The 14,546-nt window shown below is 42.5% G+C and overlaps 1 protein-coding gene across 1 annotated transcript in view; it reads right to left on the minus strand.

The window, feature by feature from the left end:
• Nucleotides 1-14,546, minus strand: part of gpr4 (G protein-coupled receptor 4) — a 44,921-nt gene continuing 30,375 nt past the window's right edge. Inside the window, exons 2-4 of the mRNA XM_008296905.1 lie at nt 5,975-6,711; nt 3,718-3,982; nt 1-3,169 (exon numbers count right to left, since the gene is read on the minus strand). Of these exons, the coding sequence (XP_008295127.1) occupies nt 2,448-3,169; nt 3,718-3,982; nt 5,975-6,103 (1,116 nt within the window). The 5' untranslated portion in view covers nt 6,104-6,711 and the 3' untranslated portion in view covers nt 1-2,447. The remainder of the gene's footprint in view (nt 3,170-3,717; nt 3,983-5,974; nt 6,712-14,546) is intronic.

The raw sequence follows: 14,546 nt of genomic DNA on the forward strand, positions 1-14,546 counted from the left end.
TCATATGCATAATTTATTTCTCACTGACACTGTTGATGAACAGATACACGTTATGAAGCCTGGCACCTCCTCTCAGACCGACACACAGATGCACAACAAAACCAGTGGTAGATAGAGCAGCGCTGGACACTAACAAGCTGGAAGTTTCCACAAACTCGACTTTACATCATCGCACTGAGTTTAGCTTTCATGCCAAAAAAAAAAAATCCTTGCTGCTGGGATCAGGAGTACCTGCAACAAGGACCCCTGTCTGTCTCCAGAAGATCATCAGGTTGGACTGGAAGTTTATGAGCCAATAATACTGCACACAAGGAAATTTGTTTGTTGCTGTATTTCTGAGAAAACAGATGAAATGTTATAACCGTGGATCCAACAGGACAAAAACATACGCCCGCATCGAAAAGCAAACTGAGAAAGGCTGATTTTTGAATTTGAAGCTGCACCTGCTCTTGTTTTTCAAAGTGACATTTACACTTTATCTACAATGCTGCATCATTTGGTCACTTTGTGTTGGATTTACTGTATAAAAAAAGCTCCCAAAAAGGAAAAAGTAAGACCCCCTCATGTCTCAAATATGTGCAGCTATTTAATTATGGCATAAAATGGCAGCTATACTAGCACCGGTAGATTAAAACCGTCAATTATATTTACATTAAAATGAATCAGCCTCACCTATAAAAGAAGAAATACACATTTTAAATGGTCAATTTGGGAATGTGTCATTAAAAACAATCAACGCTGCATTGCTTTGAATTGAGCCACGCCGCCGGGTTTATCTGAATTCTATTAAATCACTTCCTCATCTAACACTGCATAGATTATTATCACTTCCTGTTTTCTTTTACCCTAATATGACATTTAGCAGCAAGCAGTGAATCAAGGAGGAACGTACGAATCAGTTTTAGAGGAAGATCTAAAAACTCTTGTGCAACATGTGACGCGAGGAAAAGTGGAAATGAAAACAACAATGTGCTGCGTATTATTCTGGAAGTTCAGGACTGTTTAATTAGAAGTCTTTTTGTCTCTAATTGGAATGTAAACGTATTTAGTTGTACTGGTTTTTATCCCACACTTGTAGTTTGGATTCGGGAAGATTAGATGTGATTATCTGCAACACTGTCAGAACTTTTAAGCAATAAAAAAATTATTTTATACCTCCAGCGTGTACGTTCACATGTTCCTATGATTACTGGCAAATGCATGCACTCACATTTAAAAAAAAACAACTTCCTTGTTTAACACCTATGACACTGAGTTTCTGCTCCACAACATATCAGCAGTATAGTTAAATGCCAAACTTTCAGACTAATGCAGTTAAAGGCTGTTACATCTCAGCAAAATGAGATTTATGTGGTAAAAATAAAAATAAAAATAAAAACATGGCTCACATGACAAAAGAAAGACACTTTGACTCTAAGCCTTCATGCTGTCACAGTTTACAAGCTGAGGTACTTCATAAGGCTTCATTATTTCCTTCAAAATAAACTAACGTAACGATAAAGACATTTCCAACCTGCATTACAAACGTTTCTGACTAGTAATCCTCAATATTTATTTTTTTATTAACCTTCTGCTGCTCTTTTTACATATCACAAAGTGGGGCGTCTGCCTTTTGTCCAGTTGGGTGTCCATGCGACAAGGCGTCTCCTCTCAGACCACCTGCGACGCTCAGCCATGCAGAGAGTGGTTCTGTTTAAATATCTTAAATATTCAAGAGTGCCTTCCTCGGCATCACAAACGGCTCCTGGCACAGATGGAAACTGTCCAAATATCCAAACTGTGTTGATTAGATCCTTACAGTGGGTCTGTCCATCTGTTGGTCCAAGACTTTGGTCCAAACTGAAATAGTTCAACGTTTACTGGATATGTTGGTGTGAAATTTGGTACAAAGATTCATGCTGAGCTGAGGCTGAATCCTAAGGATGTTGGTGATCCCCTGACTTTTCATACAGCGCCACCAGCAGATCAAAACTTCTTCTGGTCCAACACTTGACTTCATGAGGATACCTTTACATCTAATGACCAAATCAATGTTAGCATGCTAACTGTAGCATGCAGTGCAGCTGTGCGGAGGTTAGAGGTGCTGACAGTCGAACCACATCAGCAACATAGAACCTTAATGTGTGAAACCCTCAATGTAATGTTATTTCACCAACTGCATGACAAAATCACGATTAATTTGGTTGCAGGATGTAGTTTCTCCATCCACATTCTGCTGTGTAAGCACGTCCACCTCGCATCCGTCTGTTACCATGGCGACAGACAGTGCGTTTCGTTTACTTCTAGGCTTGATAATGTGCCGTCTAGTGGAAGCTTTAACGCCACACATCTACAGCCACTGGTTGCATCTGATTTCAGCCTCTTAGGCCTGCAGAAATCAGACCCTGGAAGCGTCAGGAGCTTCTTCCTTCGTCTGGGCCGAACGGTTTGGACATTCCCAGCAGAAATCACTTCCTGACGCTGAGAATGGTCATCTGTAAACACTCCTCCTTCAGAGCCACCAGCTCAGTCTTGTAGCTGCTCGTCTTGCTTCCGTCGGCGTACACGCAGGGCTGCTTCTTTGCGGACAGCGGCGTTTCCATGGTTACAGAGCCAGCGTTGAGTATGTCGGCGTGCGACGGCGAGGAGGAGGAGCGCCGGTGGCAGGCCGCGGACAGCAGAGCCGAGAGGGCTCGGCCGACGTCGTGCCTCGCCCCCTCGTTGACGAAACAGTACAAAATGGGGTCGGCCACACAGTTCAGGCTGGTCAGCGCTAAAGACACGTGATACGCCGCAAACAAGGTCTCCTCTGAGCTGCAGTCACACGGCTTCCTCAGGAACATGGCACTCCGCACCAGGAGCAGGATGTGGTACGGTCCAAAGCACAGCAAAACAATGAGAATCAAACTCAAAGCCAGCCGCTGAATTTTGGCCTTTTCCTGGCGCTCCGTCGAGACGTTGCAACGCACCGCTGCAAGGATCCCTCGGTAGGCGATGAGCATGGCCGTCCACGGAGCCAGAAAGCCCAGAAATGTCCTGTAGAGGTTCATCCCGGCCACCCAGTCCTGCATGGGATACTTCTCAAAGCAGAAGGTGTGGTTGAAGCGATCCTGGAAGAGCTCGTCGTGGAAGAGAGGGGCGGAGTTGGCTACGATCTCGATGATCCACACCATGGCGCTGACCAGGATGGCTGCATGAAGGTCAGGAGAAAGAACATGAGACATTCAGGTAACTTCCATTCCTCTCAAAATAGGACATTCTTGGTAAAACAGGAATAAAAACATGGCTAATAAGTGACATCATGCACCAATCTAAATAACCATTCACCAAGCAGTAAGCCTAATACCATCTGTTTTGCACCAAAATGTTGTCGTGCCGTGTTTCAAAGTCGTCTATATGAAGAGCTTCCATCCAAAAACTACTCATGTGAATTTCATCGTGTTGTGTCTTTTGTCTGTGGCCTCATTTATAAACTGGGTTTAAGGTAGAAGTCATTAAAAAGTATGAAATATAATGACTTTAGCAGACTTCCTGGAAGCCATCTTATCTCTACACAAACTGAGTTTCCTGTTGTGTCACAGAATGGAAGATTTGTGGATGCACATCCCCTCTAGTCCCTTAATCTTAATGTTGGAAAAACAGGATGGGATGCAGCAGACAATGTGTCACATTTAAGAGTACTTTGCTTTATCGGAGGTGTTCAAGTTGCAAATACATTAGCTAGTTTTAAGCACGTACCCGTTTTGATTCGTCGAACCTTCGCGAAGCGCAGAGGGTACGCCACGGCCAGGTACCTGTCCAGTGATATACAGCAGAGGAAGGCAATGCTGACATAGATATTAGTATAGAAGATAAAGCCAAACAGCTTGCAGCTCTCCTGACCGTGGATCCAGTCATCGTGCTGCAGGAAGTAGTCGATCCACAGAGGAAGAGTGGTGATGTAGAGGAGGTCGGCCACGGAGAGGTTGATCAGGTAGACGCCCAGCTCGTTGCGTTGGCGCACCTGAAGGAAGTCAGAAGAAAGGGATGGATGTCATCGTCTCACAACTCACTCATGTATTGCTTTTATGCAAACTTCTAAAATGTCAGAGAAAATATGTTTATTTGCATCAGCTGCAAATCATTTGGTTTCCTGAATGTCAAAACACTGAAGAGATGCAAAAGCTGTCAGTGGCTGGTTCGGTCTTATCGGTTATTGTTCTCTAGTGTCAGATTAACATAAGTCATGCCTTATAAAACAAATATAACCCTTTTGTTATCCTTCTATACTGCAACTGAGGGATTAAAGAGCTCAGTGTGTCTGTAGCTTTGGCTTCCAGTCAGTTTTTCTAACGTGATTTGAATTGAAATCCAGCTCATAGGAGACAGCTCAGCTTCCCATGCAGCACTGATGTTACAAAATTAATATTTAGGCAGAACTATACCCCGGTAAATAAACAGCACACCAAGTCATGTCCTGGATTCAGTTCAGGTAGCATCATTAATGAAGCCGGTGGTGGTTCTCTGCAGGTAATACTACAGAGTACCGAGGGGTGTTTGGTAACCATAATGCACCCATGTGGCACTTAAGCTCATCTGAGTGTATTTGTGAAGTAAAAAAAAATCAATCGTCCGAAAGTCTGAAACTGGCCCCGACGCTGCGCTGGAACACAAACAACAATCTAACATTGAAATATTGCTCATTTTTAATGAAGTTTGCCCTCCAAAGATTTGAGTTACTGGACTCGCTTGAATGAAAAGTCAATAACAATCCGTGGCGCTGCTGCCAAAGCAAACGGACGTTCTGTGGGAAAACACTGCAAATGTTTGATACTGTATGGGAAAATATCTCAACGCCTCTGCGGACCCAATCTAGCAGGCAGGAGTTGGACGTGTTGCTTGGAAAATGTCATGCAAATGAGAGGCATCAGTCGCCACAACTGTGAGTTCCCCTTGAGTAAACTCAGCCTGTTGATGTTATGAACTGGTCTTAGTGCAGACGTACAGTAAGAGTGGATAAGGCGAACTTTAGAAACCGGCTGTATTTGAATCAGTGATAACTCTGCTTTTATAGCCCAGCTTCAATCACACTTTAGGTTTAGCTGTTTTTTTGGGGGGGCATTTTTGCCTTTATTAGTTTGTGCAACATCAGTTTTAGCATCATTTCATTTTCATGTGCAATATTGTGCAAGATTTCACTCTCACGTACAACACTGTCAATGTTATGTGCAATATCACATATTTAATTTCTCAGGTGCAATATTTCAGTTTCACCTGCACCATTTCTGTATCCTGTCATTTTCCTGTGCAACAATTTGATTACATGTGCAATATTCTCTTTTCACCTCATTTTTTAGGTGCAATATTTCAATTTTATCTGTGATTTTACATATTACCTTGGTATAATTGCCAGCATTAGGTTTTACTGTTCTATTCTAGCCTTACTTTACTCTATTTATCTTATTAGTCATGCGTTGTACTTGTATTTATTGCACTTCTGCTTTTCAGGCACTGCATTTCTGCTCTTACATCATTCTGTTTTATCTGAGCAATATCTGGCTCAAGAATTTCATTTGGGATTAATGAAGTTTTACCTTATCTTATCTCATCTTAATAGATATTGACAATGGAGGGAGACGGGGGGTGACTAGGAGTCGCACTGGGGGCTCGCTGCTTGAAGGCATTTACACCCATAAACATTACATCGTCCCATTTATTTCGGCTCTTGAACTAAAACTTAAAAGATCAACAAGTTTCTAAAGTTTTTACGTTGCTGTTTGCAGGCATACACAGATTTGTTGAGGGATTCTCTAGAAACTTGTCACTTAACCAAGAAGGGGGGAAAAAAATCCAAAATAAATCCTGCTATTAGAAGCGAAGGTACTTTTTGACCTGATAAGTGGCAGCTCCCACCAGTCGGTTGGAAACCACCGCTTAGTGTGATGCTGGTGGTGACAGGTGGTGTGTGTGTGTGTGTGTGTGTGTGTGTGTGTGTGTGTGTGTGCGTCCGCCTCACCTGCATGTAGGCGGCCCACAGCGCCATGCAGTTAGTGGGCAGCCCCAGAACGATGACTATGATGTAAAGCGTCGGCTGGAAGAACTGGTCCACCTTGCTGTCCACATCACAGAAGGAGATGTTGCACATTGTCCCGCGTGAGACTCTCTGAGCGTGACGTTGTTCGCGTGCGCCCAGCTACTCTCAGCTCTGCGTTTCGTTCCTCTGTAGCTTCACTATATTCCAGCTCCAGCAGCTTGACATGCCGACTCGGGCATCCTGCTCAGCCACCACCACGCAGCAGTCAGAAGTGTTGTTTCCGGGGCATTTCATGGTTCCCGTTTCTTAAAACGCCGTCCCTTCTCACCCGGAGGCCTCGGGCATGTCATAATCCTCTCTCACGCTTCAAAGCCGGCCCCCATGTCCTTCGGCGCGGAGTAAAAAGAGGAGAAGAAAGGCAGGAGCGAGGAGTAAAACGTGGTGAAATGAAAGCCGCCTTATCGACAGCGTGCCAGGCCTCCTGCACTCGGACAAGACCTCATCAATCTTTCAGAGATTAGAGGTCTGCCAGGTCTGCTGCGAGAGCTACGAGGCTTGAACATCAGTGTGTGTGTGTGTGTGTGTGTGGTAGCGTCTCAAGGTCCCGATGACACACTAAACTCCTCGGGGATGCTCGCATTAAAACACGGGAATGACTTTACAGAGCTCCAGCACTGCGGCGCTGACAGGCCATCCATTCACCGTGAACTCCTGCAGATCTGCAAGACAGAAGCGGAGAGAGGACATTAAATTATAATAAGTGTGCTTTGATTTGTGGCACTTTTGTGCAATAAATCTAATAAAAACTACTACATTAATAAGCAAAAGAGGGCAGCTTCCAACCGAAAAACCTGCAACACAACAAATATGGAACAAAAGAAGCACAAAATAGAATCGAAATAATGGTCGATTCTGGCAAATTAATTACATGAGCACATGGAAAGTGCTCTATTTGTAGATATTGCAGAGTTTCCACGGTGTTTATCTACACAGCACCACTTGGTAATGACGCCGGCTAAACCTTCAGCTCAACATTATGTCATTTACATTCTCCGGCGCTGCTCGAGAATGCAGTTCGCTTCGTTTAGCTCTTTCAGATGTCAGCATCCTTCTCCCTGCACCATAAAGCTCTGTGCTTGCTGTGCTCTACATTTGAGACCTTTCACGACGCTCGAACCTTCACGGGCTTGGTTTGATTATTTGAAGAGAATTTCGTCCTTCTCGCGGTGAAAACAAACCACTGCCTGGAATGAACACACCCTCTACACACACAGGCCAACCCTTGTCTTCTAATACACTGGATTCTGCTGCCCAAACATTCAGAAATATTGCGAGAAAGTCAAGACAAAGCCTGCTGGATAACGGAGGAAGAGGGCCAGACGCTTCATGTCAGCCGGCAGGACTTTATCTGGGTGACATTGTAACATCTGGTACGATATCACAGAACACGCTGACACACTGTACGGGCGGAAAAAGACCTTGCACAGTGTGCAAACACAGAGTCCAGGACATATGATAATCATTATGTAAGGCCTAATATAAACATGACTGTGCACTAAGAGCGGCGAGAGAGAGAGTTTCTGTTTCGTTCCTGGGTTTCTCTCAGCTTCTGTTTTTACACCTTGGATGGCTAATGGTGCACATGTGCTTCCAATCGCTTTGCTTAAATACGCTCTTACATGGACCGCCTCCCTCCTCAGTCGGTTTATGTACATTTCAGCTTCTTTCCGCACCTCCTTGACGGATGGATTTCAGGAATAACTGTGAAGGTTTTTCGACCAACTGAACGGTCGGTGGAGTGTTGATGACAGAAACTAGAGTTAGAAATATGATTGGATCAACTTATTCCCGCTAGAACTCGCATGTTTTTAATCATCTACAAGAATTACAGTGAAGAAAATCAGAATTCCTTCATTTCATGGGAAGCATTCAGCTGCTATCTTGAGTCCAGTTGGATTATTTGATGAAAACATGATTAAAAGCCAAGTCATTTTGAATAGTTTATTGTCTAAGGTGGTTGGTGCATGTAAATAGTTGATGCAAAATTTAAAAGGTTTATGGTAAATGGTCTGCACTCATATAGCGCTTTTCTACCGTCACGGCACTCAAAGCGCTTTGCAATGTTCCTCATTCAGATAAACATTCATCCACCAGTGGTGACAGAGCTGTCATGCAAGGCGCTGCCTGCCATTGGGAGCAACTTCGGGTTCAGTGTCTTGCCCAAGGACACTTTGACTGTGGTGGGGATCGAACCACCAACCTTGCGATTAGAGGACAACCGCTCTACCACCTGAGCCACATTTGTTAAACGTGTCTATTAAATTTGATGGCAAAGTGATGCTTTTGTGACATAACACTGGTGCTAAAGCAACAGTCGGACAATCAAAAATCCACTCTTTTGATGTAGGGAACATACATTTTCATGGAAATGTCACGACAAGCAGAAATCAGACTGGCTCGGCCTGACCGAGGAGGAACCAACAACGAGCTCAATGACGTCACCGTCAAGGCTTTGAGAGGAGACTGTGATTGTAGCCGGCGGCTCCATAAATACGAAGGAGGGGAACTTTTTATCCCCCCAAAGAAACAAGACAGAATCTGTGTTCCCGTCCTGGTTTAAGGTGCAGGTCTGTGAAGGAAAACAGCTTCAGCGGCTCATGAAGACAATCACAGGTGTAAACAAACACACGAGGGCCGGAAGTGACGACATTTCAACAGCGACCTTGTCGAAAGTAAGTCCTTGTTGGGGAAACATGCATCTTTATCAGATGAAGCACAACTCTGATGTCACACATCTCCTCCACAGAGCAGAGGGAGGACTAACTGGTTAACTTTTTTTTCACATTCAGGTCACATTGGAGGTAAACTGTCAAGTTTTTCCTCTAAATCCCCTCAAGGTTTTGTTTGCACTATTTTAATTCCACAGCGAAACAAGCCTGCGGTGTCTCAGCTGACTGATATGAACTAAAGAGGCTTTTTGTTTTCAATCTTTTCGTGTATAAAGACTTTTACTTTGAGTTTAGAATATCCCTCCAGTACAAATTACTTCTCTGGTTTACTTTCTACAGCAATATATGACAATTAAGATGCAACGAGGACATCCTGTATTTTATTTATTGATAGTTTCATTTCTATGGGTTTTTTGTATTCAGTTTAGTTTTGCTTCACATTAAGTTTAGTCTTTCCTTGTAATTTGAATTCCCGCAGATCCATAAGAACAGTTAGTGTGTTGGTTGAGAAACACTCTCTCCATGACCCTTTGGGGCTTCCATACTTAACAAAAAAACAGTATTCAGATTCTTAAGTGTGAAGAAAAATGCTCCACTGCAGGCTAAACGATGAGATGTACATATACAAATAAAGACGTAAACAGTAACTTAACCACCACTAAAATCCTCCAAAGACAAAACAGAGCAAAAGACTGAGAAAAGGAAAGACGAAAATACAATTTAAAAGATGGAAGGAAATGGAAAAATACGCAAATACGTTAAAACATGAATGAAAATAAGATTTTAGTTTTATGTATGGTAGGATATTGTGGCCATTATAGGGTTAAAAACCAACAGGGAGAGGGCAATGATCAAGAAAAAAGTTGAATTTTTGAGATTAAAGTAAAAAAAACTATAGTAAAGAAGCATTTAAGAGGAAAAAAACTTTTCTTCTTGACTGGATCAACCTCATAACCCCGCCGACGCGGCTTCTTATGTAACACAAAGACCTTACGTAACTTAAAACAGACCATCGATAAGCAGAAACTTTCATACTATCATAACCATCTGTGCTTAAAGACACATTGCTGTGAATCTGCATTTTTTTTCATATATTTTACCTACAAAGGCCCTAATATACTGTTTCTAATGACTTTTTTTCCCCTCCAGTTTAATGTCTTTAACCACAACAACTTGTAAGGTTGGGCATTTATTGCCCAGATGACACCGCAGACACGAACCCTGTCGCGGACTCGTCTGGAAATATCTCTCCTTCACCCTGCAGTCACAGCCCTCGACAATCAAAGAGCCGCGATCACATCTGTCACCACGGAGAGACTCCACTTCCTCATTAGATAAAACAGCAGGGCCACATGCCGCGGACAAAACCGCTGCCAGTCGACTTTATCGCTGCTTAAAGTCTGCCCAGCGTGTGCGCAGGCCGGGGTGTGATTCTGGCTTTGTGCTCACATCAAACTGTGGAACATTTGTGCTTCAATGCAGACCGAATGAATGTAAAACAAAACCACATCAGACTATTCTTTGAGGAGAAACAGTGGAGACGTTTAGGGTTATCTGGCTCCTGATCTAAATCAATGCTAGTGACATGACACGGAGCAAGCATCCCTCGTGTTATCTTCATCCACGCCGTCACCAGAAATGTGGCTTTGTTATGTCAATTACAGATATTTATCACGCTGCGTTTGCATGCGATGGCAACACACACACACACACACACACACACACACACAACTCTTTGGTCTCCGTGGGAGGCTTTTCTTTACGCTGTCAGGTCAGTTAGCAGCAGCTGACGGGCTCCTCGGCAGTCAAACAATCACCACGTTTCTGACATGAAGCTGTCACGACACTCAATCACAGCCACAGTGGACGGTTGTCTGCTTGTTACACAGCTGCACACTGCTGCACTGCTTTTACTACAGCTGAGAGATAAAATCTGCTAAACACCAGCATGATTGTGGTTGCTGCTGCCCTGTGAGAGGATTCAGTTATCTTAAGCATCAGAATGCATTTCTTCATACAGTTTTTGACCTTTAGTAGTATTAAAAGTATAAAAACTATAATTTTCTCCAGAGCACTTATTATATAGAAAATAATATGTTTTTTCTGTTATTTATTTATCTATTTTTCATAAAAACAGCATTGGGATCATGTCAACAAACTGGCATTTAAAGGGTTAAAATCCTGAAAATAAATTAATATTTTGTCATTATGTTGGCGATACAAAATGAGTCATTAAAGGTAGAAAATAAAGGTATTAAATAACATTTTGATGGTGTGTGGGGTTTTTTTTTTTTACAAGGACACTTTGTCTTTAAGGTCCTGAGTGTGAGTTTGTTTGTTTTTTTAATTTTTAAAAATTTATTTATTTATTTTTATAGAAACACACCATACACTGGATGAAAAAATAATAATGCATCAGAGTTAGCGACTAATTTAAAGGGTTAAAATTCAGAAAATGTGGAAATGAATTAATATGTGGTTGTAATTATCTGAATTAACAAGAAACAAATAATTGAAAATGAGAAATAATATAAACCTAGAAGATTTTTTTGGCATTGTTTTTGATGTGGACATTTTTGTCTTTAAGGACCTCAGTATAACTTCCTTAAATCGAGGCCGACAGGTCAAACATCAACACTGCAGCACTCGTAGCTACACTGAACGCATTCATCATCATTGCACTTATCACAGTGTCTCCATACAGATCCTCACTGACTCTTCAGTCAGTTTAAACCTCCACATATATACTGAACATAGAGCATCTGTCCTTCAGCACCATTGTTTGTGCTTTGACGTCCTGCCAGTGGTGTTCACCAGAAACCAAAAAATCCTCAAGAGTGTGATGATGTAAGCAGCATAGACTGTATAAAAGATGGACGTAGCTACCGTGACGTCACCCGTTGGTTTCTGCACTGAGAACATGAAGCCAGGGTTTTGCTACTTCCTGGTTGACATCTTGGATTTTTGGAGCCAGTGACGCAAAAATCGTGGGAGGGGGGCGGAGCCATAGGAGCAGCGATTGGTCAGACGGATTGAGAGGCGGGCCCTCTCTGCCCCGCCCACATTTACCACCTTCTGCTTGCTTCGTCTGTATGGTTGCTGCCGACTGTCAATTAAGCCAGCCACGCCCCTTGACCCGCAAAATGTTGACGATTTTTTAAAAAATTCAGTATTGATTTATTTTCAGATTGGCCACCTGATCTCTGGACTTGACCATGAAAACTAATAAGAAATAAATCCTGAGCTGTAGGAATGCAGTATTTCCTGATCTGTGATCACTTCTTTTCCAATTCCAGTCTATGGGAGCCAGGGCTTTGTGGAGCCAGGACTAGAGGATGTAGTGATCCTGCAGGTTTTTGACACTTCCGGGTTGGCTTCATTTTTCAGGGCCGGTTGCTACGTCCATCTTTTTTTACAGTCAATGGTAAGCAGCTCAATTTTGGATTCTTCCTTTATAATATGGCATGACTGCAGGTTAGGATGCAGCTTTGCCTCAATATGTTTGTTTAATTCACCTTAGAGCTCATCTTAGTTTCATAAACATGCATCAACAGAAACGCTACATGCTCACAGATGAGGACGCTGGTTTGAAAAGGGATTGCAGCGACTTAAAAAATAATTTCCTTGTCAATTTCTTAGAAGGCATAATAGTTATTTTTTAACGCCAGAGGGGCTGAAGTACTGTTGACTTATAATAATTTACTTATTTCAGAATGTAGTTAGATATCGATGGCCCTCCAGCCCTTCAAATGAACAGAAAATGTTGTAGTTTATATTAAATAATTATTTTAGATTAGCTTCCCTTCTTTCCATCAGTCTCACTGTGCAGTCTCGCATGCATTAAAGAGCTTACTTGCAGCAGCAGCGGTGCTCTTGTGGAAAAAATGCAAACTTGCTCCTTATTACATAAAGTACAGTTGTGGGTCACGTGACCCAAGGTTTGGGGCCACAGTTCACAGCTGGAGGGAGGTTCAAGAGGTTTATTAGTAATTAGGAATTAGAAATGTGTGTGTGTGTGTGTGTGTGTCGTACAGTGGAGGATTGAAGTCGGCTGCAGCCCAGCACCGACTGATCTGCTGCCAGAGGAGATTAGGTCAAGAAAGCCGAGCACACTGGCAGCGACGCACACACACAGTCATGTTTCCATCACTTCAGAGGCCATCAGATGAACTTACATTATGATAAATCACACAGAATTTAGGAAATATAGTAAGCTGCTGCAGATTTTTGTTAAAGTTTACTTCACTGGGGAAGTTTTGTCTTTTCATCCCTAAAAACAAGATTTTACCTGAGAAGCTATTTTTAGAGTTTAATATCTCCAGATATGAGGTGGGAACACACACTAACTTGTTTCCATCAGAGCAAAATGATTGAACGGCTCTACCAGAGGACAATTTTGTAAATATTGGTTCTTGAAAATGAAACAAAAAAAAGTGCAAAATTTTCAAATGATGGAGCATTTGGGACCCCAGAAAGTTCCTCTAAGTGTCTGATTAGTTTTGTGCCTCCCCTCCATCCCTGCTGTGGGTGTGTCTCCCCTCTGGCTGACTGGTTCTTCATCCAGTTCACCTGATCCTGGTTCTCTAGTCACCTGCTGTAATATAAGACACCGGTTCTCCAGCCACCCTTTGCCAGATTGTCACTGATCTCTGCCCAGTAGTAGATCAGCCGGTTCTAGCGTGAAAGCTCTTGTCAAGTTTAATTTGTTCTAATCCCTGTTTTTTTTTTTGTGTGTGTGTGTGTGTGTGTGTGTGTGTGTCCAGGTTCATGTTTGCTGTTTCTCGATGCCACATCTTTTGGAAAAGGATTACATGCTGATGCTCAAACCCTCCTTCACCAACTACACCAACACTCTCCTATCTGCCCCCACATTTAGCCGAATAAACCTTTGTCTCAGCTTCTGGGTCCAGTGAGACACAATCATTTGTCAAAGTCTAACTGAGCTAAGATTCAGAATTTGTACAATACAAAGCTCGGTACAAAATGGTACAAAAAACAAACAAACAAACAAACAAACAAACAAACAAAAAACATACTTTAAACCCACCAGCTGGTTTCCAAGTTTAAAGTGAATTTGCAACCTGTTCTTAGCGGAACGAGCACGACACGTGTCTTCAGGATGAGCATCAAAACAAAAGTTAAGCGATATATTCATGTTTTGTGATGAACAAATGACTGGGTAGAAAGTCTCTATAATTAGTGAATTGTTCTGCATCTGTAACACTTGAGACCGCGGAGCCAGGAAGGAAGACGACACAAAACAGAACCCGACCTGTATCTTAGAACACGGAAACCTCGGGGTCAGCGACGGAGGAGAAAGTGGATTCTGTGTTTTGTTCCTACGTTGAGAACAAAGAGGTTTCTGGAATGCAAAGGTCTGTCTCTGATTTGTTAGAAAGGGGCCGTTTGAAGGTTATCAGGCAATTCTGGTTTATTCCAACTCTCATTGTTTTGGCTATCGCTTCCATCTGCTGTGATAATACTGTAATAATCAACAGAGATCTGGACACATGCTGACATGGATCAAGTCCAGCAGATGATCAAAAACACGTTTAATGGAGGTAAAATTGAACTAAATCTAAATAATAATAATAATAATAAAGCCACTTTGCACTAGAAACCTTTGTGCACACAGTTAGTATTGTAGGTCAAAGCTGAAGCAGGAAGCCGACCTGAACTATGACGGGTGTTTACGACGGATAGCTCGGGTCATAATCTTACCTTTCACCTTCGTTTTCTCCTCACAATATGTTGAACAAGTTATCATTTGACTCTTCATGTTTGTTCTCTTGTTTGTTATGTCACCATTTTCCTACATCTCGCTC

Source organism: Stegastes partitus, unplaced genomic scaffold, assembly GCF_000690725.1.
Source record: "Stegastes partitus isolate 25-593 unplaced genomic scaffold, Stegastes_partitus-1.0.2 Scaffold1164, whole genome shotgun sequence".
Lineage (NCBI taxonomy): Eukaryota > Metazoa > Chordata > Actinopteri > Pomacentridae > Stegastes > Stegastes partitus.